Genomic DNA, 27,084 nt, shown 5'->3' with positions numbered 1-27,084 from the left:
TGTAGTAAAGAATATCTCCCATGTAATTAAGAAGGTTGATTGATGTTAAACACCCTTATATCTTTAACCTTGAAGCATGAAGCATGAGTTTACTTGGTTGGAAATTCGGTCTAAGAAGTCTAGGGATAAAAAAGTTGAACATCGTATAAAATCATAAAACTTATTTATATAAAATTTTAAATTGAAATAGTATCAATTATAGATTCGATTAATGTATCAATAATATGGTATCTCATACTCATTATACTAATCAAGCATGAACTTCAAATTTTATTTATTCCATGTCCTAACAGAAAATTAGGTCGTTAAATTTAGGTAGGATATTAATCATCCCTAAATTCAAAAACAAGAAAATACATGCATGCTGAGCTATCGTGTGTAAATCATTAAACGTATACATATTTTTCACAAATACACGTATCTTATTAATGCATGATGACTTCCAACGCTTATAAATACCTCATTCTCTGCATTGCTAATTAATTACACAGCAAATTAAAGAACAATGTCCACTTCTCTGCATGAAAACTCTTCAATCTGGTTTTTCCTCCCAATCGCTACCTTAATCATCCTCTTTTTACGTACTGTCATCAATCTTTTAGCCAAATGTAATCATAATTTCAGTTCTTCAATGGCCAGAAAAACCTCACCACCATCTCCTCCAAAGCTTCCAATAATAGGAAATCTCCACCAACTTGGCACTCTCACTCACCGCACTCTCCATTCCTTTGCTCAAACCTATGGCCCTTTGATGTTACTTCACTTTGGGAAGGTGCCAGTTCTTGTGGTCTCAACGGCTGAGGCAGCTCGTGAGGTTATGAAAACCCATGACCTTGTTTTCTCCAATAGACCACATCGTAAGATGTTTGATGTCTTCTTGTACGATTCCAAAGACATGGCATCTCTGCTCCATACGGCAAATACTGGAGGCAGATAAGGAGCATTTGTGTGTTGCATCTTCTCAGTGCAAAAAAGGTTCAATCCTTCGGTGCAGTGAGGGAAGAGGAGATCTCCATAATGATGGAGAAGGTTAAGCAGTGTTGTTGTTCTGAGATGCCTGTGAATTTAACTGAATTATTTTGTACAGTCACAAATGACATAGTGTGTAGAGCTGCTCTCGGAAGGAGATACAGTGGAAGAGAAGGGAGGAAGTTCTGGGGGCCAATGAATGAGATGACGAAGCTGTTGGGTGCTCCGTTTATAGGGGATTATATAACTTGGCTTGATTGGGTGGGAAGAGTTAATGGAATGTATGGTAGGGCAAAGAAAGCGGCTAAACAGCTTGATGAATTTTTTGATGAAGTTGTTGATGAGCATGTAAATAGGAGAGGGCATGATGTGCATGGTGATGATGATGATGATGAAGAACAGAATGATTTGGTGGACATTTTGCTGAGGATCCAAAAGACAAACTCCATGGGGTTCCAGATTGATAAAACAATCATAAAGGCTATAATCCTGGTACGTAAGATTGAAGAGTTTCTCCAATAGACAACCACTGTATAGTTTCTAACAAAATCTTAATACATGTTGAGTTTATTTTCCTTCATGGAATTTGAAAGTAGAGAATGAAATTGACAGTTGATGGGTATTTGTTTCAGGACATGTTTGTCGCAGGCACTGAAACTAGCTCAACAATCCTAGGATGGATAATGACAGAACTCTTAAGGAACCCAAGTGTGATGCAGAAGCTAAAAGATGAAATAAGGGATGTGGTTGGTGGTAGAAGTCACATAACTGAAGAAGATATAGGTAGCATGCATTATTTGAAAGCAGTGATTAAAGAAAGTTTTCGATTACATACCCCAGTTCCCTTGTTGCTTCCAAGGGAATCCATGGAAGATGCGAAAGTGATGAACTATGAGATTGCAGCAGGAACACAGATAATAGTTAATGCTTGGGCAATTGCAAGAGATCCTTGTCATTGGGAGAAAGCTGAAGAGTTTGAAGCAGAGAGATTCTTAAAGAGTTCAATAGATGTGAAAAGACATGATTTTGAAGTGATACCATTTGGAGCAGGAAGAAGGGGTTGTCCAGGAATAATGTTTGCCATGAATGTGATTGAGTTGGTGATAGCAAACCTTGTTCATCAATTTAATTGGGAAGTGCCTAGTGGAGTAGTGGGGGATCAGACATTGGACATTACTGAATCTGCTGGGTTGACCAGTCAGAGAAAATTCCCTCTCATAGCAATTGCATCCTACCATGCATAAGATGATGTTAAAGATAAACACAGTAAAATGTAGGGTTATGGTAGGTCGGTTTATCTAGTTCTTGTTATTTTGTTATTGCATCTCAATTTCCACGTGTAAGACATATGTATTAAATTGAAAGCGATGGACATGAATTAGATTTTTTAAAATCTAATGCAAATTCATACATCCATCCATATAATTAGATCAAATTTTAGATCCAAATTTATTTTTGTTATAGAATAAGTTTGAATTTTTTTAAAAATCTAAATCCAAATTTAAGATCAAGTTTAGAATACAAAATTCATTTTCTTAAAAAAAATTAAATTAAATTTTCTAAAACTTATGTTGTAGCCTGATTCAACTTGACTCAATCTTTGGTTCAGTCCAATCAATCTTGATCCTTAGCTTCGATCTTTGTTTTGGGTCAGTCCTTCTCAACATTCAGTCTAGTCCAACTAAAAATTTAGATTAAAATTTTGGGTTAGATATATAGATTTTCTGTATTTGAAAATCAATATTCAAAGAAATGATACTCAATCCACAAAATTATAAAATGTAGATCAAATTGAAATCCAAATTTAATAAAATGAAATTTAAATAGATTGAATTTGTAATGAAATGAATTATAAATGAATTCCATCGGAACAAAAGTGAATCAAATCAAGAAAAGTAAAGAAAAAATTATTTATGTTTACTGAAATGCAATATATCATTCAAACTAAAGAAAAAAAAAAGTTATTATCCATAATGTCTTTGGAAAAAGAAATCTACTATTTATTTAAAATATAATGATTTTGATATTTTAAAATATACTAAATTATTTTAAAAGTACACACCAAAAAAATCAATAAAAGAATCTGATCTAGCTACCTTAGGTGGAAGGAGAATCCTTTGATAATTGCAAGCCTTAGACGGACTCTGAAAGTTGATCTTGTTGCTTCCCAAAAGTGAATGATGTGAGAGTACGGTGTTCCATGTAATGCACTTCGATGCTTTTAGGGTACATGTGTCATAAATGTGTGATGCAGTGAACGTTGACATCAAAAGTGTGACCGAGTCTAAAACATTATATGCTTTCACTATATTAATGCATCTGATTATCACAGAGATAACCAGAAGTGCTCAATTCAGATGTTCATGCTAGGAAAATATTTCTCACAGGGACTATTTACTGTGAGTAACCAATCACATACATGTCTCAGCAAATGATAGAACATCATAAACAAAGTCCTCACTTGCTTTTAGTAAGTTCCTCAGGAATTGATAAGACATGGTAAACATACTCATCATTATAAAATTGACATGAGTTCAAACAACAACCGCAAAGTCTAGTAATTCAGTTACATCCAAACACTGGTAGAGGCATGATACACAGAATTGGCTCATCTATTTACATTCAAAAGGAAAAAGAGTGGCAGGAATTGCAATTGGACTATTAATATTATCATTAGCATATCCTTTCATCCAAAGATTCAATAGCTAATAGACCTTAAGAATAGCACTCTAATAGCTTGAGCTATAGAAGACATCATAAGTGGCCTGGATACAGCCACTTCAATTATGATGGTCAAAGTCTGTGTTGTCCTTACTAAGATATTTTGATATTTTGATATCACTGGAAAACAAAAGAACCAAAAATATTAGTCTAAGTGCTCAATAAGAGTACCTTCTGTAAATGGAAAAAAAAATGGTTTCAACCATGTAAGTAGATATAAACATAAAATGTATGCTTATGAAAGAAGATTTTTGAGTAAAAAATAGTGAAAATTAAACCAAAATTCTTGCTCAAGCATTTTAATCATGGCATGAATCGCAATTCCATTTATCTTCCAAGATTTACATAGTTTGTTGCTCAACTACCATGTTTTTTGGCATAACATTCTGACTAGGTACCACAAGATAGCAAATATTTATACAGAGTAGCAACCTAGATGGCTAGAAAGTATAGCAGTAGCAAATGGTTCTTTTCAAAAAAATCAGTGTGAGTTTTTCTGCTCGACATATCAGTTTAATATCATCCACCATATCATGTTGGAGTCTAAATTTATTATGTAACAGAAAATAGTATGAAGTCATGTTTAGACTCCAAAATAATCATGCTTCTTGTGGCGCCTGTGATGGACTGTCCAAATTAAATTTTCAATCACAACATGGTATACAAATAATATATTATAATCACAAACAAAATGCAGAGAACAATAAAATCAAGTTCGGAATTTAAAATAAACTAAGGACGAGAAACTAGGCAATTCACTTTCATGGTTTGAAACATCAAACTTCAGTTTTTTAGCAGTATTATCCTCTGTTCAAACCGGTATATTCAAAATCCTCAAATATGCAAAATAAAACGATTTCGCGCAAAACTCTGTAAATTTTGTAAAGGAAATGGTGAAAACAAAATTTTTGTTATTAACGCCATCCCCTTTTCAAAATCATGAAATCTATAACACAAGAAATAAGGAAGTACTTCTGAAATTATTAGTGAAAACAGATCAGCCAACATCACAATAGACACCGCGAAACAAAACTTCACCAAAAAGCGGAAATCCAAATTCATCCACATGCTACTAGTTATAGGTGAATCTTACTGCATAACCAAAAGCACCAAAAAAAAAAGGAAACAACCATGCCTATCCAACTGCATCTTATTCTACATTTACTAATTGTCTGATAAAATATTGCAATCATTAACCTATGAAACTACAGGGGTTTTATTCTGTCATATTAAATCTAGATTATAGAAGTTTCCATGATTTCTTTTCTATTTTGAAGAACTCCCTCTAGATCTTACTGAAATGCTTTCCAAATAGTCGTATCTACACCTTCCTTGAAACCAAACCCAAAATATGAAATTGAACATAATTATGCTCAAGAATATTCTAGCCTGAATGACAGAAAAGCACGATATAATCCATTTTCATTAAATAAAACTTGACAATTATGCAGCCTATAACAACAGCAAACAAAGAAACTTCATATTCATCAGAATATTGAGCAGTCTCTTTGGTTTTCCCCCCTTTCAACCGTTCTTTCTCCAAGGATGATTAAAACTACAGTAAATATATTTATATAACAACAAAATCTCAGAGATAGTTCAAATAAACCGGCACTTAATTATATTAGTTGTAATTTAAAATGCATCAAAACAAAAAACCTTTTTTCCTCGTGCATTCTCAATTCATTATCCCCCCACTAATTCTTAATGGATAAAACATCATAAGATATTATCTTTCCCTAGCCTGCATAAGGCAAATAGGGAAGATATTTGAGGTAAGAGTGAGAAATAGCATGTATCATACAGCAATGCCTAAAAATTGTCATCTGCAAAGCCAAATATAGGAAAAAACAAGGCTACAAGGGGGCAAAAAGGACCTCATAATATAGAAATTTTTTTACTTGCTGTGGCTCTAAGAATTGAGAATAGGCAGAGTATCAGGAAGAGAAGGAAACATAAACGAAGCATGAACTGAACAATATGTAAAACACGCTACCTGAAGATTTAAGTGTGCATGGATATCACTCAGCAATTTATAATATCCACTTTAGCAAATGGGGATTTTTGAAGTAAGTATTCTACTATCCTGCCAACTCCCTCATCAGATATGTTTGTCGAAGATTTCATTTTCAATTTCAACGACTTCAATTGAACAAAACAAGGAATTTGAGTAATCATTGAACCAGAAGTTGAGAGACCCTGCATAACGAAAGTTGATTGGAGACACACTTTGAAAGATAATTTGAAAAGCAAGATTGACTAATGGAATTTGGCACATGGAACAAATAAAGGACAATATGAAAAGTAAAATACAATGGAAAAACAAAATAAAGTAACTTACATGTAAAAGAATCTTAAGGGTACTTGAAGAGAGTATCATTATCTTTACATAATCAGCAAGCACTTGCAGCAGACCTATAAGGGCTGAATATGTCCGTTCAAAATGAGTATGAAAATAAGCTTCACAGTCAATGCTTACTTGTTCGAGATAACAAAGTCTGCATGCAGAGAGTTGGTGAAGAGGATCACGCATCACATTAAGATATCTAAGGTTTGGAGTGGAAAGCGCGAATTTGTAAGGTGCTTCTTGAATGGTACTACCAATGGTCAAACTAGAAAGGTTGGAATTACATATACAGAGGAATTTCACACCTTGGTGCAAGTTAAAACGATCAAGAACCAAAGTATCCAACATGTGACAAGATGAAAAGGGCTCAGCACAGTCACTTTCACTTGCAGTAAAAGTGACATGCTCAAGATGCAAGCTTTTCAATGCTGGCAACTGCAAGGAACTTGGAAGTTGGGTCATCCAAGGTACAGCCCAAATGGAAAGCTTGAGATATGTCAAAGATGAACAAGAAAACATACTAGGGTGCAACCTAAAACCAAGTATAACACTTAAATTAACTTCAATTGTCAATTGCTGAACATCATGAGACACAGCATACACCATAATCCTATCCAGAAGTTCATGATCAATGCAGCCTTTACGCCTCAAATCTAGACTATGCAGTGAAATAGAGTTGTCTCGATTGGAAATAACCCAAGACACAAATTTGCTGAAATGTGTAAGATTGGTAAAATCTGAGGAATTCAAAGCCAAATCAGTTAGGTGTTTCCAAAGTTCCTTCCATCTTGAAGACAGGACACAAGTCTGAACAGCCTGTTTCATGCTCATAAATTTCATTATATGAAGTAAGACAAAGTCAGGCATGTCACTGAGCCTGTCCTTGTCCTCTTTTCTATCTCCATCACTCCGCATTTTTTCCGTCTTCAACTTCAATTTCCCCTATGTCCCTTTTCCTTCCACCACACCTGATCTAAGAAATTCAAACTTGTCACAATTTCACCAAAAAATTGTCAACAAAAAAAAATAACAACTGTCAAATGTCAATACTAGGGTTGGATCTATCGAAAGAAAACCCTATTTGAAGTCAAGTACAAAATTTTTTACACATTCCATTTCCAACGAGATATGAAATTTTGGGATTGACGTTTTAGGATGACTGAATAAATACTATCCAAAATTATTGAGAAAGCAGGGAGTAAAATATTACCTTGTGCGGTGATTGGGGATTGGATCATTCAAATTGCAACACTTTGCCTTTGTGCTTCAAGTTTCGTCTTAATTCCGAAAAGTTTTCCGTTGGGGTCTGAATCGGTAGAAGATTGTGTGGTACAATATCTTTGTCTGGCGAGGGTGCGATTGTTTGTATTTTAGTAAGAGAGGAAAATAAAAATCTGAATGAGGCAAAAACAATTAATGAAAAAAGAAGGTAAAAATAGAGGTTATTTAAATAAATAAATATTTTATATTAGAAAAAGGATAAGGAACATATTTATTATTATCGTAAAAATAAAAAGAAGAAGTGAAAGAGAAAAAAAAAATGAGACAAATTAAAAGTATAATTTGTTTTCGTGGGAAAAAAAAAGAAAGAGCATGAATATAAAAAAAATATAATAAATTATTATTAATACTTGTATTATTCTTTTAACAAATTATATGGGACTAAATCCAAAATATAATCGAAGTGTTTGGAAATGTACTCTTTTTTTCATTATTTAATTTGAATGAACATAATAATAAATAAAAACCATTTATAACTATATTCTTATTTCTAATTTTGAATAAATAAATTAGTGAAACCTTTTATACAATCTCAATTTCATATATATATATATATATATATATATATATATATATATATATATATATATATATATATATATATATATATATATATATGACTTAAGGTTTCCTTATAAATAAATCTTAAATGAATAAAGAATATAAAGTTTATAAATTTAATGATTATGTTAGCTTTTATGGATGTGTGATATTTTTTGGGGATGTGCTCACTACGAGGTGTGTGCTGAGATTGATATTTAGGATACTGTATAATTGAGTTGATGTATTATGTTAGTTTATTATATAGTTTCACTGATATCCAATGTATTAAATATTAATATACGATGAGATATGGTAGTATAAGATTTTTTAGAAAAACATGGTGTGATAATTTGCAGTTTGCATTGGTGCATTTGTTTACTAGGACGAGAAGTTAAATAACCAGAAAAACGAGTTAAAATATAGAAAATGAGATGCACAAGTAGAAAAATTAGAAAAAATTACACCTATGACTTTCTACTATTTATAGCAAACAAAGTTCCACATTATTTTTCTCAATCATACTCAATTAAAGAAGTATGTTAATTGATTCAAATTAAATAAAATATGATAAAATGTCTATTTTTTAACATGATAAATTATTGCAATATATAAATGTAACTAATAATTAAAAATTTATAAATCTATTATATTAGTTATAAGAGAATTCATTTTTTATATAATTTTTTTAATTTTACTCTTTAAATAACCATTATTTTAAATTAGAATAATTACATTTTTATTTTTATTCTTTAAATAATAGTTACCTGAATTTAGTTATTTTATAAATTAAAGTAATTATTTACCATTTTATTCTCTTAATAACTAGTTTTTTTTAAATTAAAATAATTATTTATGAAAAATACTATTTAATAATAAAAAACTATACAAATTATTTATTTTTAAAACTATTTTTAATAAAAATTATTTTATACTTTAAAAAGCTTTTTAGAATAAAAATAATTATATATATATATATATATATATATATATATATTTCCACCGGTTATAATAAAATGAATGATTAAAAAAATTAATAAACTAAATTTAATATTATATTAATATATATTTTATATTAAAAAGAAATATTAAAATAATAATTAAATTAAAATAAAATAAATGAAATATCAATTAAAATATTCTTAAAAATTTTTAAAAATTTCTTTTTTTTTTCACTCATTTTCTTTCTATCTAAAAAGTATTATTCTGTGTTTATTTTCTTTTTTCTTTCTCTCAAATCTACTATCTAATACATCTTCACGGTTCTAATGTCTTATTGACAATAATACAACTAAAAGTTTTGATATTTTGTTAACAATGTTTTATATATTATTTGTTAAGATTGTTTTGATACATTTTTTTCATTTTAATAAGAATTTATCCATATAAATTGTATAATTTGTAGTATAAATGTATATATATTAAATATTAAATAGTTCATTTAGTCATTGAGTCTTTAGGTCTTAATATTGATACAATTTTTTTATGTAAAAATATTAATATATTAATTTATAACTAGTAGCATGCATAATAAGAATAGGTTTAAAATTTCAATAAGTAAGACGAAAAACTTTATCTATGTTCTATTTATTATTTAAATATATATATATATATATATATATATATATATATATATATATATATATATATTTACTTTTAAAAAACAGATTAAAATTTATAATTAGCTATAAATAATATTTTAAAAGAGATAATGTTTTCAAAATAATAAAACTTAGTTATTTTAATATAAAAATGATAAATTGTTTTTTTTACTAACTCAGCATTTCTGTCCTATCAGTTTTCTTTCTTTCTCTTCTGTTCAATTGCTTTTGTTTTGCGTGTGAACTTATTTTGTTTGTACGTGTTATTTGATTTATCTATATGAATCTTTGTAATCATTTTAAGTGAAATTATTTGGTTGATTTTATGTAATTGTACTATGCTGTGGATTGAGATTATATGTGTTTGATTAATTTGTTATCGCAATGTGTACTTGTAAATTTGCGGTTAAATCATTCTAGAGGTCCATATTTGTAGCGAATTCTTAAGTATGTTCCCCAATTTTCATTTGATTCAATTGGGTTCCTAATTTTGAAAAACAGCAACAATTCAGCCATAATCGTTAAAGTTGCGTAAACGGTGTTTTTAGATGATGAAGTGGACAAGTAAAACGGATACGTGTCAGTGGTATTAAAAAATTCTCTGTAGCCTACATGTCAAATGTGAAATAAATTGATTGAAACCCTAAATGGATTCATCTTCTCCTCAACATCTTCTCCGTTGAACTCATTTTCTTCCTTGTAGTGATCTTCTTTCAACTGGTGCATTTCTTTCTTCATCTTCAAATGTCGCTTTGCCATTCTTGTTCCTCTTGCACTTATAATGGTTGGGAGAAGATGAACCCTAGTTTATCTTCACGTGGTGTTGGAGGATCGAGGAGTTTAGGTTCACAACCCATTTGCTACTGTGGAGAGAAATCAGTTTTAAGAACTGCGAAAACAACAAAGAATAGGAGGAAACAATTTTGGGGTTGTTCAAAATATAAGGTGAGAGAGGTTGAAGGTATGTTTTTTGTGTTTTTAAATGGTATATAGGATAATTGTTTTTCTAATTTTGTCGCAGAGTGGAAGTGAAGATGGTGGATGCAATTACTTTAAATGGTGGACTAAAGATGCCATTGAAGAGATTGGTAACAGTGAGAATTGTGAAGGAAGGGGTGAAATTTTGGTGAAGACTGAAGAAAGTGATGGTGATAGGAAAACGATTACTAACTTGGAGAAATCAGTTGCCATATTTGAGAAATGGATGAAGGTGTTGATTGGGATGGTTATCTTTGTTTGTGTGGTTAATGTAATTGTGCTATCAATGCTGATAAATAATGCATGATTAGTTGTTATAGTGTCCCTTGGTGGTTATAATTAGTTGTTTAGAATGCTTATTTCCATGTACTGTATTTATATTTGAGTATCAATGAATTTGGAAGTTATTTACATTTACTGTTTTAAGTGTATCTACATATGTTAATTTTAAATTTGATTCTGCATACAATTAATGAAAAGCATCATACTTGTAATTCATAATAGATTCCATATCAAGAGGTCTTGAATTCACGCAAAGTACATCACAAAAGTGATCCAACCACTGAGTCGCAATATCAAAATACAAAACAAAAGTGGTAGGTTAGCCACTCATTAGCAGTATTAAAAGATGTCTTCATGCAACGAAAGAAATTAAAAAAGTTCCAAAGTGACCTTAAAGGTTCACAGCTGTTACAAAACGAGAGCACAAAAAAAAAACCAACACATGTAGCTTCATGGCATTTGACCCCTTTTAGCATTCCGTTTCACTTTGGCATTTAATGCACCTCGTAATGGGGATGGGATGGTTGAGTTAGAGTTGGCTGTTGGGATGATTGAGGTGGAGGTGGTTGGTGGGATGGTTGAGGTGGCTGGTGGGATGGTTGAGTTGGAGTTGGCTGCTGGGATGGCAGAGGTGGAGATGGCTGTTGGGATGGTTGAGTTGGAGTTGGCTGGTGGGATGGTTGGGGCGGAGGTAGGTGGTGGGATGGTTGAGTTTGCTGTTCAGATGCATCAGTAGGTGTTGGCTGCTGGGATCCTTCAGTTGGACGTTGCTGTTGGGCTTCCCTTAATTGAGCCAGATGAATTTCAATTGCTTTAGGACAAGCCCTTCTATTGTGCCCAATTTGCTTACAGATACGACATGTTTTATGTAAACCACCTTTTCTCAGTCTTATTTCATCTCTTCTGATCTCCCATTGCTCTAATCTTCTTTTTTTCTTCGATCTGCCTGGTAAAATTTTCTTCGAGGGGGGTAAGACATCAGGGTATGGAGTTGTCTCCCATAAAGTTTGGCCATTGATAGGAAATATTATGGAAGTGTATATCTCTTCATAAGTGGACTTCCTAAAGACTGCTGGGATGAAGTCTTCTCCATTGAGGTTTAGAAACTTCATTGCAGACAGTGAATGGCAGCAGGGAATACCACTTATACTCCATTTTCTGTATGTGCACGATTGTTCGTCTATATTGACAACAAACATCTCCCCTAATTGCGAGATGTGCCTAACTTCAAATAATTTCTCTGCTAACCAGCTGCAATGACACATAAAACACCAATAATTAAATAGCTTTCATTTTTTCAAATTAAACAAAATGCAATCCTTACCTAGGAATCCAATACTTTGTTAATTCTGACTCCTTCTCAAATCTGCTCATAATTCTAGGACAAATAGATCCTGATATTGATTGTATCTTCATTCTGTTTTTTGCCCACCTTCTCATCAAGTATACCCGAATATCCTCCAACATGCTTATCACAAGCTTAGTCCTTGTATGTAGCAATACACTATTGAAGGCCTCAGACATATTGTTTACCAAGGTATCAGATTGAGCCTTTGTGGTAAATCTTGATCTGGACCAATATCTAAGTACAACATAAATATTCGAATTATGATAGTATACAATCCCATTTGGTTGGAAATAAAATCATTGACCATTGAAAACAATGCAATGGAAATGGAAATTGTATTACGTGGGTGGGATTGCAATCAGATGCTTAAATGCATCTTCATTCACATCTTTTATATTCCTCATCTCCCATTCCCATGCTTGTGGGTGTGTGGCTGCAGCTGCTCTCCACATAAGACGTCTTGAACTTTTGGCTGGAAATTTCTTTCTAGAATTGGCATATAAGTTCCTTACACAGAAACGTTGATCAACTCTAGGCAGAAGTTCTTGTATGGCTGGTAGCAGGCCCTGAGAATATCATAACTTCAACTTCACACTGAACTCCATCCTCCCTCATCTCACCCTCAGCTTCAGCTTCACAGTTCACTTCAACATCCCTTAATTCACCATCACCTTCAACTTCACGCTGAACTCCATCCTCCCTCATCTCACCATCACCTTCAACTTCACACTGAACTCCATCATCCCTGATCTCACCCTCACCTTCAGCTTCACATTGCAAACCGTCACTTAAAACAACACAATATCAGCCTCAGTTCCCACTTCCCTTATCTCAACATCACATTCACCTTCACATTCAATACCATCTACTACAACAGGAACACTCTGATTCTCAACTTGAGGTTCACCCTCCTCCTGTGTGTCAGGTTCATCCGGATAATACTCCAGCATTTCAATGACTTGGGGTTCAAACAATGAGTGTTCCACAAATAAATGAACTTCACCATTCAGTCTTGCGATATTAAACATATGCAACGCACCACTGTCATCACACAGAAGCTGCAATCTATCATCCAATACTGAAGAACCTCCAACTGAGAACCATAATTTATTTTCTCCAACATACCCGAGCCTTTTTATCACGCTTAAAACAACAAAGTAGCTCCATATGTCTAGGTCGAACGATAACCTAGTACTTTCCCCATATTCATACTGCAACTTCCCATCACTTATGAATTTACCTCTATGGTGAAAAACCACCTTGAATTCCTCATCCATCACGCAAACACGTATACAGATAGATACATAAACCTATATATTAATCATATACCGACAAAAAAAATATGAAACATATATTAAATACATAACACACTGAAAAAGACACTACAACAACACCTTAAACATGGGGGACCACAACGCAAAACCATTTACACATGGTGGGCCAAAAAAAGCATATTTAAACACCGACAAACCACAATCAATACTCTGGTTCCCCAAACAACAAACATCAGAACATGCACCAAAAAATTTATTCCCAAATCCCCAAATTCTATAGAGAGAAACTCACCTTCTGCCCTTCTATTTAAAGCAAATCGCGATTCAGATGATGGAAAATCTCCAGTGCAATTCGATTCCAGCATATTCTTCCCCTTCTATTCTCTTCGCTTCTCTTCGTGCAAGAACCCTAGCTCGATGGTTTCCCCCAAATCAATTTCAAAACACAGTTGTCCTCTCGTATTCTTGTCCTTTTCTATTATTCATTTTTCAAATATAGTTTTTAAAACTTAATTATTAATTAATTCTGATCGAGCCACGTCAGTGAAAAACAACACCTCAGCATGTCCAGTCACTGTTCATTTAATAGTCAATGACAACCATTAACGGTTGTGGCTGAATTGTTGTTGTTTTTCAAAATTAGGACCCAATTGAGTCAAATTAAAATTGGGAGACCTACTTAAGAATTTACTACAAATATGGAACCTTAAAATGATTTAACCTAAATTTGCTCAATGTTAAAATAATATGATTTTTTAACTTTGTTTGCGCTTTGAAATGTCTTTTCAGTGTTTTATAGTCCTTTAATCTGACTGGTTTTGAATTAAAATTATGATATTTTAAGCAATTGTAAGTTTACTAAGTGATAATTAAAGAGAGGTCTAATTATCCATTTAAAACTCAAAAGGATCTAATTATTTTCAAATTTATTTATTTATTATTATTATTATTAATATTCTTATTCTTAGCAAATAACATCTATTATCTATTATTACATACAAAAAGTATGTATATTATTAATTTTACTTTTACTAATATAGTTTATTTTATAATTTTACATTTTACATTTTTATAAATATATATTAACAATAAAAAAAATTATTAAAATTATAATTATTTTTTATAAAATAAAAAACTTTTATTTTATTTTAATAATTTTGATAAAATTGAATTTTTTTAATTTTTTTTATAGAAGTGTAGATACTAGTTATTATAAATTAAATAATGTATATGAATATGTAATTTTATAAAATTTTAAAACCAGAAATAAAAAAATAGAAAAAAAAAGGGACGAGTTGAGATAATTTCAATGTGGAAAAAACGAAAAATTAGATGCCTTCATAGAAAACATGGTTTTGTTAAAATCACTTTTTTTCAACTTCTCACAGCTTAAAGCTCTCGCTCTTCTCCTTTCTTCTCCAAGGTACAACTCCTTCACTCGCTATTTGTTTTCCTATAAAATGGATTTTCTCTGTTCGTTTTATTCCGGTTTCGTTTTTCTTTTGTTGATGGGTTGGACTCCCTTAGTAACCCGCAACTTGATTCATTTCAATGAACAATTTTCAAACAGAATTTTCTAAAGGTTTTGTTTGTTAGGGATTCCTTTTATTCTCATTTTATTCAAATTATTCCTCACAGAATTCAATCAAAAATTGAAACTGTTTATTTTCGATCACGAAGTCTTTTCGCATTAATTTGTGGATTTTCAATTTGGTTGTGAAATTCAGGGTTTTGAACTTTTTGATTGTAAATGAAATTACCGTCCTTCCGGGAACTCGCACTGTTTTGTCTGTTTTCTAGTTGTTTAGACATATTCTTTTGACTTGTTTTGGAGGATGTTTTTATGTAGATTTTTCACTTTGGTATTTCTCCTTTAGATTATTTCCCCCCTTTAATTGTTTGTGGTCTTGAAGCTCAATAACTTACTGCAATAACATATGGTTTTCCCAGTTGATCAGCGACTCGAGGATTCTTTGCATACATCTGGTGTTTGAAGAGCTCATCTGTCTACCAAAATGAAGTAATGCAAGCAAAAATATATATGTTCATTTGCTTAGATAGTTTGTGACAAGAAAATTCTTAATCTCACTGGAATTGAATGGTCCTGCTTATTGCATGTTATATATCATGGAGAGATAAAATAAAGAATCTCTTCTTCTCCTGGGATAATGTAATCTGACTGTGGAAGTTTTACGAGGATAATAGTCTACTTTTTATGCTGTAAAATTTTTAGACTCAATTGATGAATGTGTGAGTTATTTAGGGCTAATAATATCTTAACAGCCCGCTAAGGCCCTTAAGGTTTTTACGTGAAGGTCCAAAAGTCTATCTGAGTTGTATTTGTGGAAAACTACATCAGAGAGGGAATGGGAAGTTAGTTATAGAGAGAGATATTTAGCCAAGTTTGTTATGAAGGAATGAGTGAGGAGGTTGGGTGTATGGTTTTTGGTGCAAATTCAGTTGTGGGTTGAGAAAGTCTCTTTGGGTTGGGGCAAATTATTCCTTTCTCATGTTTCTTTTCTTTACAGTATTAATAATACAAACACAGTATTCGGATAGTTATATTTCTTTCTTATCAGTATGAGCTGTTGGAAACAGTTAAACACATGTCTCAAAATGTATATTGTTAAAATAGAGGTCAAATACTCAGTTCATATATTTTTGTGCTTTCTGCTTTATTTTTTGGTTGATTAGAAAAGAAGCATGGATATATTTAAGGGAACACATCATAAATAAAAAATAAGAAGGTAGACTATGTTAAGCTGTAGCACAAGTTGTGGACACTTTTCCTTTTCTTAGGCCTAAAATACTGGGGAGGTGGCTTAGTTTCTCTGGGACATTTATTTTTGAAGTGGGAGGAAAGAAACACTTTTTGGTTCAACATTATTTATTGTGTTTCATTTTTGTTAGCATACAGCCTAACGGATATTTATCCCAATGCAAAATATTTTCCTTTCACGTTTCTTTCTTCGTAATACATGCAGTGACTTCCCAATGGGTAACTAGACACAGCCTATGTTAAGTTAGAATGAGGTTGTATAACATTTCAAAATCATTCTTTTCTTGGTCTTGAAATTTTCAGAAATAGAAAGTCCAAGGTCTATAGAAATAATGTTGTGTTGATTGTGAAGCCTGGACTGGACTGATAGGGTTGCTCCACTGGTTTTAGAGTTGTTTAGAAGCCACTTTGGGTATTGGAAGTTTGTGATTGGGTTGTTAATAGTTGTTCCTGTGGTGTCCTAAGCCTATTTTTATGCAAATTATTTTCAAGGTAAAAGGTGCTTCAGTTCAGATGATTAATTAATCGTGTCATTTTTATGTTTGGTATGATTATGATAGTACCTCCAATAAATAATGTCTATAGGAGGAGGAAAAGATTGGACCGCAGGGAATCAATGGGCCTTATTCAATGGTTTACAGAATATTAACTATATTTATGTAAGTTAGAGGGTAAGTTGTTATTGAAAAGAAGGGAAACCAAGGGAAAGTGGAAGCTTGTATTTTAGGAATTCATTACAAGGGAGAGCTTTGGATTCCTGGAGTATACTATCCTGGGAATTATAAAAGAAATCTATTTGTATTTCAGTATTTCACCAGATTGTTGGTATAATGTGCCAACCAAGATGGCTTCAGGCGGATCATAATAACCAGTGTTGAATTATATTTTTGTGGTAGATGCAACTGCTCAATTAGAAAACATCAGCATGCTGAGTGGCTTTGGTCCTTACTTGTTCTATAAAGGATAACTTGATGGTGAAGGAAATACCGTGAAAGGCCAGGAGAAGTACCCATTGTTGACATTCATAGAGAAGGATGGAAATGTGAATAGGAGACAACAAGACAATCTTTCCTTCCAAATTTCTTTATTTTTCAGTGTCACTTAGATGATTTGTGCGGAAAATGCATTAGCAGGAATGTAGTTGAAAAATAAAAACAACCTATCTTAAGTGATCTTGAATTTGTTACCATACTATTCTGAACATTGCAACCCTCCTTTTACCTTCAGGTTCTTCTTTATATATTTCGGAATTGAATCAGTAGATTGAGGTTGAACTTTACCCTTGGTCCAGTGTTATTTACAGAAAAGTAATGCTATTATAAACCTTGCAAACGAGAAATTATGCTAAATGACATTCTGTACCAGCCACAGATCCCTTTATGTTTAATTTCATATTCTTGGGAGTGTGACTGTTTAAGCAACAATATTAGATGGAGGCTTATGATTATATTTCTAACAAATAGAAACTAGTGCCAAAAGTATGGTGCAAAATATGAGTGTCTTACCAAAACCATTATCTTAATAAAGGTTATGAGGGAAAGTATGTTTGTATATGAATCACCAACCAAGTTATACGCATCTAGATCCCTCTTCTCTGTTTTCTTCCAACAATAGAGCTCTGATTTTCCAAATAACTCTCAGTCCACAGAAAATTTCTCAATGACTCTCGAGTCTGTTTTTTTTTTTTTTTCTTTACGGAGAAAGCCTATTCAAAGGCAAAATTAAAGGGATGGGTAGATAAACGTGTTTGCATCGAACTGACATCAAACTAAAGGAAAAAAAGGGACTGACATTTGTGTGTTCAATTTCTTTTTTATTGTCTAAGAAATCTTCTTGATCAGACTTGAAGTTTTAAATGGATATTGCATGCCTGTTGAGTGAATGTGTGCTTATTGATTGAAAGATGAAAATGTTTGATGGAGCATTTGTACTTCCACCCTTTATCTACTGACAATATGTTCTATTAAGTATTCCATAGATCTGTTACAGTCCTGCTTTGAATCTCATCATCTTACCCTTTCTTATTGCTATGAATCTTCCTTTTGATATCTTGTTGTAGAGGACGTGTAAGGTGGGATGAGGCTAATATTGGAGAAATTGAGGCAAACAAACCTGTGAGGCAAAAAATTACTGAGCCCAAGACTCCATATCATCCTATGATTGATGATGACAGTATGTAAATATCACTTAAACTTCGTGTTTCTATTTTTATGTCTGCTTGTTAGGCCTTTCATACAAATAATTTATTGATTTTATTTTTAAGAGGTATATATGATTTCTAACTGTGATCTTGCTTTTATTCTTCTTGGGCTGGATATTAAGTATTTTAAAACGGTTTCATTTCATAGCTAAATTCAAACATTTATCTGGAGCTCAACAAGGTCTGGGTTGTAAATATGAAACATAGTAATCCAATTTTGTTGATATAGTACGTGGTTATGGTCATTTTTTAAATATAAAGCCAATGCATATGCAGCAACTTTTCTTCTGAAAGAACCTGCTTTTTTTAGGTTCTTTATCGCCTGTACGAGGAAGTTTTGATGCATGTATCGATGATAAAAATCGCACAATGCATGCTGAAGCAATATGGACTGCTCTGAATGATGTAGCCTCCAGTAGCCAAAAAGGCACTGGGCAATCTGGTGGTTGGACATCATCTGAGGACGAGTCTGAAGCAATGGAGCAAGATGATGATGGTATGGTGTACTATTATTTCACTTTCATTTGTTTACACATTTATTATATCATGTTTCTTTTTATTTTGATTGTTACTCTTGATGGGTGCTTGTGCTTCTCCTTTATGAGAACTTTAGTTTCAATGATTGATTTCTAATTCAAACAATTGAAATCTTTAAATAATTATGTAGTGTTATCTTAATTTGCGTATTTTAACATGTAAGGATTATAAAGTTGAGATGTCAGGTTGTTTCCTTTAGATCTGACGTTTATTATTTTATTCCTGTCTAGATAATATTGGAACCAGGGGTTCTGACAGACAATGTGGAATAGAGCTATAAATGAATTTGGTTGATGCTGCTTGTGTTTTTATTTTGTGTTGTTTTGTTTTAATATCATAAACATGTATATAAAGTCGCTTGTTACTGCTATAATTTTTTCTTATATTTCTAAATCAGAAACTATACGTATGTAAACATAATATTATTAGAAAATGGGTGACAATGTCATTTTGTCCTGGAAAAGTGGCAAATTGTGTTGTAACTTTGGTCTGTAGAAGTGTATGTTTTCTTAACTTGTTCTCCAAAAGTTTTAACTTTCTAATTAGTTTACCTTATATTCACAGTGAGCAAACAGTTTCATCTTACAATGGCACTAATTCGTATAACACATATTTCAGGAACCAAACCAATACATGATTACAAGTTGTTACTTTCATGGACCATATATATAATATTAACTTCAATTGGATTAACTCTACATTTTATGGAAGCCACCTTTTACAAATGCTTTTATACGAGTGAGTCATTTCTGGGTTGAACATGACAGGATTAATTATTTCTTATGCATATCATTCACACTGTCAGATCTTGAAGGTTTTTTTATCTTCATTGATGGTGACTAACTGGCTAATTGATCATGTTCTGCCCAAACTTGATAACTACTTCTGATACATTGGCCTGGGCAAAATGTTGGACTTAGTGATGGTTACTATAATATCCAATCATTATACTCTCTTAAATTTCAGTAAATTGTGTGGTAATGTGTTAGGATCTATTTATAGAATGAAAAGGCAAAAAGTATTGGAATCTTGTCATGTGTTTCTCTTACGAATGGAGTTTATTCCATTTGGATGAACATGAAAGCTTTTTTCCCTTTTTTCTCGGAGTAATTTATCGAGTAAATTTGCTGTAGTGTATTATTCTTCTAGTAACCTAACTTGACTTTTCCTGGTTGGCTATACTGTTAGATTCTGAAACAGATAGGAGCGTAAGTTTTAAAGAACACAGAAAGGCCCACTATGATGAATTTCTTAAAGTCAGAGAGCTGCGACAGAAGGGTTCTCTTCTTGAGGATGAAAGTGATGAGGACAGTAATTCTGAACGTTGTAAGGCGGAGAAATGTGAATCTTCTTCACTGAGTGATAGTGTTAAAGAGATGGAGATTAAGGGAAAGAAGTCTTCAACGTCTCCAGCTAATGGTTCTTAGATAGTTATCAACAAATAAAACCTGTCTTTTCGATAGTTTATTTTGTGGGTGGAGAAAAAGCTAGATGATTCCACTGTATTCTTGTATCATTGTATGTAAATAGTTTCTTTCTTGACCATGTTTATTTTGCACCGCTTACACTTTTTGTACTTGGTTTGTGATTTATTGGTGAATTTCGTCCTGGTTTTTCTGAGTAATTGAAGTTGGATTGTGAAAGGGAGGGTATAATCTTAAAGTTAACAACATTGCATTTCTTATTTCATTGTTTTTGTTGCAACTTGTGTGGGAGATTTATGCCCCAATTTATAAATCTATATCAGATTTGGAAAGCGAGTATTGATCATATTGAATTTGTGTATCTTTCATACATGTAAGCTTGTGGTTAAATTACATATGAAAATATAGTTAATTATACCCTAATTTATAATTGTAATTATATATGAGTACATATAAATATAAATATGATTAATAGAATTATGAGATTATCGTAATGTTTAATAGTGATTAATTGTCTTGTGGGCGGTCAATATTGAACTGTCTTTATAAAATATACAGTCTTTATAAATATACAAAATTATACAATTATTTTTAATTACTTGACATTTATTGTCAAAATTTTGATTTGTAGGCATAAATAGAAACATTTATAAATTTAGTTAGTCATGAAGGGAGAGGTTCTTAACACTCAAGTAGAGGATGATATCAAGGAGTACTATTAGAAATTTTTATATTATATAAGATTTTTTTTGTAAATCTGTTAAAAAAATTTACAGGAAAAGATTTTTTTCTGTCATTTTTCTTAAAAATTTTAATTGACAGGTAATTCCTTTGTGAGTAATCATTTCTTACAAAATTATAAAATTTGTAAGTATTTTTTATAAAATTTGTTGTGAAAGGTATTTAATACAAAATATTTTGCAAAAAAATTGGTAGTAATTTCTTGCAAATTTTTTTTCACAACAAAATTTGTAAGTATTTCCTACGAAAAAAATTTCAAAACAAAATTAGCAGGAAATATGAGTTTTTTTAGTAGTGAAGGTATAAGAAGCGAACTTGGTGGTAGAAGTTGAGGATAAAAAGAAGAAAAAGAGCAATCCAGTCAACAAAATTGGTACACAAGAGGATGAGGTCTATGAAGAGGAGATTGGTCGTGCAATTCAAATGTTGAGTTCTTTAAGTATGGCAAGTATGACCATTATGCAAAGAAGTATTACTTAGACAAGTTTTTTAGTTGTGGTAAGGTCAGACATTTTGCCAAAGATTTCCGGTTTGAGAATGGAAGAGAAGAGACAACAAACCTCATATAAGAAATTGAAGCAGTGATGTTGATGGTGACACGTAGACACGTAGCTTGGAGGTCGAGCACAAGCGAGAGGAGAACTTAGCAAGACAATTGAGTAGAGTGGAGAACTTGACAGTCAAGTAACGAGGAGAGGTCGACTAGACAACCAAGTAACGAGGAGAGGTCGGCTAGACAACCAAGTAGGTTGGAGAGGTTGGTATGATATGCAGATAGCCCAGACAATGCAGTGGAGCATATGAAAAGCTTGAGTATCTCGGTGAAGCAGGTGAACAACTTAGATAGCTTAGTGGTAAGTTTGGATAGCTCGGTAGGGAATCCAAATAGCCCAAATATCTTGGTGGAGTAAGTAAACATCTTGAAAAACTTGGTGGGGAGCCTAGGTATCTCAACAGAGCATGTAGATAACTTGGATAAGTCATTGGAAAGCTCAGATAGCTCGATGAGGCATCTAGAAAGCTCAGTGGTGCTTTGGACATCTCATATAGCTCGGACATGTGCAAAGACGAGCTTGTTATTCAAAACTTAGAGCTTGCAAAAGGTGATTTGTAACATGGAATTGAAAAGGAGGTTAGAGGCAATGTAGAGTTACAAGCAAGTTTAGAGAGAAGAAAACATGCTTTGCATTATAAACAACGCTTGGAACTTGAACAAGATGTATCAAGATTGCAAAAGTAGTTGCAAGCTGAGAAGGATTTGAGAGCTGCATTGGAGGTATTAGCCATTGCAGGTAATTAATCATTGTAGGTAACTAGCCATTGTGGATAGTTAATGTACTAGTTGTTCAAGTTTAGGTAGTTAATGAATTAGTCATTATAGTCATTTTTGTCTTTTTGGAGCACAACACTAACAAAATTATAGGTCAATAAATTGTATTGTTGATTACATGAATAACCCAAGAACATGAGGTGAATCAATTTTTTTCTCAACATAGAGTTTGTTGTCTACAATGGCTTGGTATTTTTCCAGATCAGGAGGGTTGTAAGAGTATTGAAGTGAAGGAAGCAGCAAGTCATCCTTTGTGCAGAAAAGAAAACTTTCCTTAAGAGAGATTTCGGTCTACTAAATTTTGTAAAGGAAAATGATTTTTTGATTACTAAATTTTAATAACTTTCTCTTACAACTTTAGGTGACATTTTTTAAGTGATTTTTCATTTTTTCATTCTCAATATTCCAAAACCACTTAGAAAATGACACTAAATGTTGTAACAGAAAGTTGTCAAAATATTAAAATAGAGTTACAAATATCACTTAATCAAACATTGCGTACATATGATTTACACGAAGAAATTGAGGACAACAAAAATAGTTGCAATATCAAAACAACAATAACTAGATAAACCAACCTACTATATAACCCTACATTTTACCATGAGGACTGAGAATATATTCAATATTTTGCTTTTAAGTTACTATGTTTATCTTTAACATCAACTTATGCATGGTGGGATGCAATTGCTATGAGAGGGAATTTTCTCTGACTGGTCAACCCAGCAGATTCAGTAATGTCCAGTGTCTGATCCCCCACTGCTCCACTAGGCACTTCCCAATTAAATTGATGAACAAGGTTTGCTATCACCAACTCAATCACATTCATGGCAAACATTATTCCTGGACAACCCCTTCTTCCTGCTCCAAATGGTATCACTTCAAAATCATGTCCTTTCACATCTATTGAACTCTTTAAGAATCTCTCTGCTTCAAACTCCTCAGCTTTCTCCCAATGACAAGGATCTCTTGCAATTGCCCAAGCATTAACTATTATCTGTGTGCCTCCTGCAATCTCATAGTTCATCACTTTCGCATCTTCCATGGATTCCCTTGGAAGCAACAAGGGAACTGGGGTATGTAATCGAAAACTTTCTTTAATCACTGCTTTCAAATAATGCATGCTACCTAAATCTTCTTCAGTTATGTGACTTCTACCACCAACCACATCCCTTATTTCATCTTTTAGCTTCTGCATCACACTTGGGTTCCTTAAGAGTTCTGTCATTATCCATCCTAGGATTGTGGAGCTAGTTTCAGTGCCTGCCACAAACATGTCCTGAAACAAATACCCATCAACTGTCAATTTCATTCTCTACTTTCAAATTCCATGAAGGAAAATAAACTCAACATGTATTAAGATTTTGTTAGAAACTATACAGTGGTTGTCTATTGAAGAAACTCTTCAATCTTACGTACCAGGATTATAGCCTTTATGATTGTTTTATCAATCTGGAACCCCAATGCGTTTGTCTTTTGGATCCTCAGCAAAATGTCCACCAAATCATTCTGTTCTTCATCATCATCATCACCATGCACATCATGCCCTCTTCTATTGACATGTTCATCAACAACTTGATCAAAAAATTCATCAAGCTGTTTAGCCAATCTCTTTGCCCTACCATACATTCCATTAACTCTTCCCACCCAATCAAGCCAAGTTATATAATCTCCTATAAACGGAGCACCCAACAGCTTCATCATCTCATTCATTGGCCCCCAGAACTTCCTCCCTTCTCTTCCACTGTATCTCCTCCCGAGAGCAGCTCTACACACTATGTCATTTGTGACTGTACAAAATAATTCAGTTAAATTCACAGGCATCTCAGAAGAACAACACTGCTTAACCTTATCCATCATTATGGAGATCTCCTCTTCTCTCACTGCACCGAAGGATTGAACCTTTTTTGCACTCAGAAGATGCAACACACATATACTCCTTATCTGCCTCCAGTAGTTGCCGTATGGAGCAGATGCCACGTCTTTGGAATCGTACAAGAAGATATCAAACATCTTACGATGTGGTCTATTGGAGAAAACAAGGTCATGGGTTTTCATAACCTCACGAGCTGCCTCAGCCGTTGAGACCACAAGAACTGGCACCTTTCCAAAGTGAAGTAACATCAAAGGACCATAGGTTTGAGCAAAGGAATGGAGAGTGCGGTGAGTGAGAGTGCCAAGTTGGTGGAGATTTCCTATTATTGGAAGCTTTGGAGGAGATGGTGGTGATGTTTTTCTGGCCATTGAAGAACTGAAATTATGATTACATTTGGCTAAAAGATTGATGACAGTACGTAAAAAGAGGATGATTAAGGTAGCGATTGGGAGGAAAAACCAGATTGAAGAGTTTTCATGCAGAGAAGTGGACATTGTTCTTTAATTTGCTGTGTAATTAATTAGTAATGCAGAGAATGTGGTATTTATAAGCGTTGGAAGTCATCAACATTAATACGCTACGTGTATTTGTGAAAAATATGTATACGTTTCATGATTTTTACACACGAGCTGAATCTGCATGCAATTTCTTTTGTTTTGAATCCAGGGATTGTAACTGTGCTACGTACACGACCTAATTTTCTTTTGGAAAATTATATTTTGACATCATCGTTTTCTTTTTCTTCTACTTTACAACCCCTTTTAATAATAAATATTATAATTAATTAATACAAATAAATATAAATAAAATTTAAAATAATATTTTTTTTAAATTATTAAATGGGAGTATACAAAAAAAGTGTCATTATAACATGGTCCTTTTCTTTTAGGACAAGAAATAAATAATAAAAAATTGAAGTTCATATTGTATAAGCAACTCATGCTTCAACTTTAAAGATCTGAAGCGATGTATAACATTAACCAACCTTCTTAAATACATGGGAGAGAGTCTTACTGATCAATTATTTATTTTCTCATTTATTATCAATATTATTGAACACTTTTTAAATTTTGTTGAGTAATAAAAAAAAGACAGAAAAGAAAGTCACGTAATGAAGAATGACATGCTATCTGAATTTTCGTTCACTTATTTTTTAACACGTGTTTCCATAATTATCTATTTGTATCTGAACTAACATGTGGTGATTATGAAAGTATATTTGTGAAGGTTACGTTTCTAGATTTTGTTTCCAATGACAGCACGCATGCAGTTTTAGAAAATTCATCAAGGTTCTAGGTATTAAAATGCTCTTAAATTAGAACTCTTGTCTTTTTCTTTTTTTTCTTAGCGTTGTGATTCAAAGTTTTAATAGCTTCAAATTAAAGTATACGTTCAAGTCTGGCTTTAGTCTTACGTCGTGTTCGAATTTATAGAGAATTTCTTTTGAAATTTTGTATGAAATCTGAGAATTTTGTAGTGAAGCGAAAAATTTAGAATATTTCCATTAATATAATTCGTCATTAATTTTATTAAAGAAAAATAATATAATTTTAACCATACTTGTTAGAAGTTTCACATCGATCATAGATAAGGTTATAAATGGGGGAGCAAACCTTATTCTATAATTCAATTTTGTGGAATTGAATTAGACTTAAAGTTCACTTCTAACATAATATCAAAACCAGATTAAACTATATATATATATATATATATATATATATATATATATATATATATATATATTTCTTCTTGCAAACTTCTTTACTTTATCATTTTGTATTGTTTGAACTTTGGATATGCTATGCATGAACTTTCACTGCCGTCCAGCCTATGATCATCTTATGATAGGAATCTGATATCATATTATAAATTTCAACAAAGCATTTCTTTTTTTCTTCTCGATAAACGATTTTTAAACTTAAAAATGAAAAATTGTTTTTTAAGTCTTTATTTAAAAATTAGTTATATTTTTTAACATGTTTAAAAAATATATGCCATTTTAACTCCCGATCAAAGACTAAATTCATTTTCTTCTTTAAGAAATCAAATATACATAGGAACCAGTTTAAAAAAAATCATATTACAGATTAAAAACTTATGTAAGCTTTAATAGACATGTAGATGGATCAAAGTTTTTTCATATAATTAATGTGCAGCTCCAAAGTTGTTGATGTATCGGATAATCCTTTTAATTTGATTAGTTGAAATAAATTATTATTATAAAAGTAATTATTTTTAGCTGAGATTATATTTCACATTTATGGAATTTTAACATGTTAAAGATATTTTTTACTGTTTGATATTTTTTTTTTTGGAAATACTAGCATGCTAACAAATTACTTGAGATTTTTAGTAATTCCGAAAATAACATAATTTATGACAATTTGAAACCTTGCCTAGGATTCGAACTCCTTATTATATCAACAATCAACTATAAATATTTTTCAAGATGAATCCAGAAACAATAAAAAAAGAAAGACGTGTGGCAAATGAAAAGAATCAAGATGTGTAGAAAGGTACCAAATACCAAAAAAAGTGTGCTCAACCAACCAATATTGGAACAAATGAATCGACATCAAATGGTGATGGTGATTGGTAGTGTATATATAATACACACCGCTAGAGTAAAAACTCGTATGAAGTGAATGAAAAATAAATTCGCTGAATCGTATATATACCTAATATCGGGAATATCGGGAATAGTTGTGTGAGTCAAAAAGTTTTACATTGGATAGAAAAGACAAAGTTAAACACTATATAAAAATAAAGACCCATAACAATATTATCTTAAAGTTTTGGTATCAAAGTAATATCTAAGGTCTTATATATATAAGACTAATGTCATATAACCATATG

At 32.2% G+C, this 27,084-nt stretch overlaps 6 protein-coding genes across 14 annotated transcripts; 3 read left to right on the top strand and 3 right to left on the bottom strand.

The window, feature by feature from the left end:
• Positions 1 to 401: 401 nt before the first annotated feature.
• LOC114181820 (putative FBD-associated F-box protein At5g22720) lies at positions 402 to 7,430 on the bottom strand. 9 transcript variants are annotated; one of them, XR_003603934.1, is made up of 7 exons: positions 7,248 to 7,430; positions 6,032 to 7,010; positions 5,687 to 5,889; positions 3,066 to 3,187; positions 2,008 to 2,200; positions 1,805 to 1,935; positions 402 to 1,691 (listed from the first exon to the last, which is right to left on the bottom strand). XR_003603934.1 is itself a non-coding variant. In XM_028068396.1 (4 exons), exons 2-3 carry the CDS (start codon positions 6,950 to 6,952, stop codon positions 5,716 to 5,718), a joined length of 1,095 nt encoding a protein of 364 aa, XP_027924197.1. In that variant the 5' UTR covers positions 6,953 to 7,010; positions 7,248 to 7,430; the 3' UTR covers positions 3,363 to 3,810; positions 5,687 to 5,715. The 9 variants fall into 9 exon arrangements, 1 of the variants encoding a protein (XP_027924197.1); XR_003603936.1 differs by having other exon boundaries at positions 402 to 1,057; XR_003603933.1 differs by having other exon boundaries at positions 1,805 to 2,650.
• On the top strand, positions 502 to 2,213 carry LOC114181819 (cytochrome P450 71A22-like). The gene is given in 3 exon segments (XM_028068395.1): positions 502 to 901; positions 904 to 1,461; positions 1,602 to 2,213. Coding segments are annotated over 3 exon segments (1,566 nt in total). The 5' UTR covers positions 502 to 505.
• Positions 7,431 to 10,203: 2,773 nt separating the features above from the next.
• Positions 10,204 to 10,744, top strand: LOC114180887. The gene is made up of 2 exons (XM_028067180.1): positions 10,204 to 10,404; positions 10,481 to 10,744. The coding sequence occupies exons 1-2, from the start codon at positions 10,204 to 10,206 to the stop codon at positions 10,742 to 10,744; spliced, it is 465 nt and encodes a 154-aa protein (XP_027922981.1).
• A 469-nt stretch (positions 10,745 to 11,213) lies between these two features.
• LOC114180886 lies at positions 11,214 to 13,344 on the bottom strand. The gene is made up of 5 exons (XM_028067178.1): positions 12,915 to 13,344; positions 12,663 to 12,834; positions 12,410 to 12,553; positions 12,044 to 12,301; positions 11,214 to 11,970 (listed from the first exon to the last, which is right to left on the bottom strand). Exons 1-5 carry the CDS (start codon positions 13,342 to 13,344, stop codon positions 11,214 to 11,216), a joined length of 1,761 nt encoding a protein of 586 aa, XP_027922979.1.
• Positions 13,345 to 14,668: 1,324 nt separating this feature from the next.
• On the top strand, positions 14,669 to 20,546 carry LOC114182490 (protein phosphatase inhibitor 2-like). The gene is made up of 5 exons (XM_028069365.1): positions 14,669 to 14,764; positions 15,292 to 15,361; positions 18,180 to 18,292; positions 18,631 to 18,816; positions 20,046 to 20,546. Exons 2-5 carry the CDS (start codon positions 15,357 to 15,359, stop codon positions 20,282 to 20,284), a joined length of 543 nt encoding a protein of 180 aa, XP_027925166.1. The 5' UTR covers positions 14,669 to 14,764; positions 15,292 to 15,356; the 3' UTR covers positions 20,285 to 20,546.
• Positions 20,547 to 22,800: 2,254 nt separating this feature from the next.
• On the bottom strand, positions 22,801 to 24,761 carry LOC114181527 (cytochrome P450 71A22-like). The gene is made up of 2 exons (XM_028068000.1): positions 23,772 to 24,761; positions 22,801 to 23,631 (listed from the first exon to the last, which is right to left on the bottom strand). Exons 1-2 carry the CDS (start codon positions 24,720 to 24,722, stop codon positions 23,020 to 23,022), a joined length of 1,563 nt encoding a protein of 520 aa, XP_027923801.1. The 5' UTR covers positions 24,723 to 24,761; the 3' UTR covers positions 22,801 to 23,019.
• Between the last annotated feature and the right edge of the window lie 2,323 nt (positions 24,762 to 27,084).

This window comes from Vigna unguiculata, chromosome 4 (assembly GCF_004118075.2).
Source record: "Vigna unguiculata cultivar IT97K-499-35 chromosome 4, ASM411807v1, whole genome shotgun sequence".
NCBI classification, from domain to species: Eukaryota; Viridiplantae; Streptophyta; class Magnoliopsida; order Fabales; family Fabaceae; genus Vigna; species Vigna unguiculata.
The sequence above is the reverse complement of the archived record's forward strand: the minus strand, read 5'-3'. Positions and strand labels throughout refer to the sequence as shown.

What these genes read in the sequence shown, in the direction of transcription:
- LOC114181820 (XM_028068396.1), bottom strand. Translation starts at nt 6,952, where the DNA reads ATGCGGAGTGATGGAGATAGAAAAGAGGACAAGGACAGGCTCAGTGAC. An exon ending in CCCTTAAGATTCTTTTACAT is followed by an intron (nt 5,890 to 6,031) that starts GTAAGTTACTTT and finishes TTCGTTATGCAG; the next exon opens with GGTCTCTCAACTTCTGGTTC.
- LOC114180887 (XM_028067180.1), top strand. Translation starts at nt 10,204, where the DNA reads ATGTCGCTTTGCCATTCTTGTTCCTCTTGCACTTATAATGGTTGGGAG. An exon ending in GGGGTTGTTCAAAATATAAG is followed by an intron (nt 10,405 to 10,480) that starts GTGAGAGAGGTT and finishes ATTTTGTCGCAG; the next exon opens with AGTGGAAGTGAAGATGGTGG.
- LOC114180886 (XM_028067178.1), bottom strand. Translation starts at nt 13,344, where the DNA reads ATGGATGAGGAATTCAAGGTGGTTTTTCACCATAGAGGTAAATTCATA. An exon ending in ATGAGGGAGGATGGAGTTCA is followed by an intron (nt 12,554 to 12,662) that starts GTGTGAAGTTGA and finishes TGCCAATTCTAG; the next exon opens with AAAGAAATTTCCAGCCAAAA. An exon ending in CTGATTGCAATCCCACCCAC is followed by an intron (nt 12,302 to 12,409) that starts GTAATACAATTT and finishes TGTTGTACTTAG; the next exon opens with ATATTGGTCCAGATCAAGAT.
- LOC114182490 (XM_028069365.1), top strand. An exon ending in TCCTATGATTGATGATGACA is followed by an intron (nt 18,293 to 18,630) that starts GTATGTAAATAT and finishes TGCTTTTTTTAG; the next exon opens with GTTCTTTATCGCCTGTACGA. An exon ending in AATGGAGCAAGATGATGATG is followed by an intron (nt 18,817 to 20,045) that starts GTATGGTGTACT and finishes CTATACTGTTAG; the next exon opens with ATTCTGAAACAGATAGGAGC.
- LOC114181527 (XM_028068000.1), bottom strand. Translation starts at nt 24,722, where the DNA reads ATGTCCACTTCTCTGCATGAAAACTCTTCAATCTGGTTTTTCCTCCCA. An exon ending in TCATAAAGGCTATAATCCTG is followed by an intron (nt 23,632 to 23,771) that starts GTACGTAAGATT and finishes TATTTGTTTCAG; the next exon opens with GACATGTTTGTGGCAGGCAC.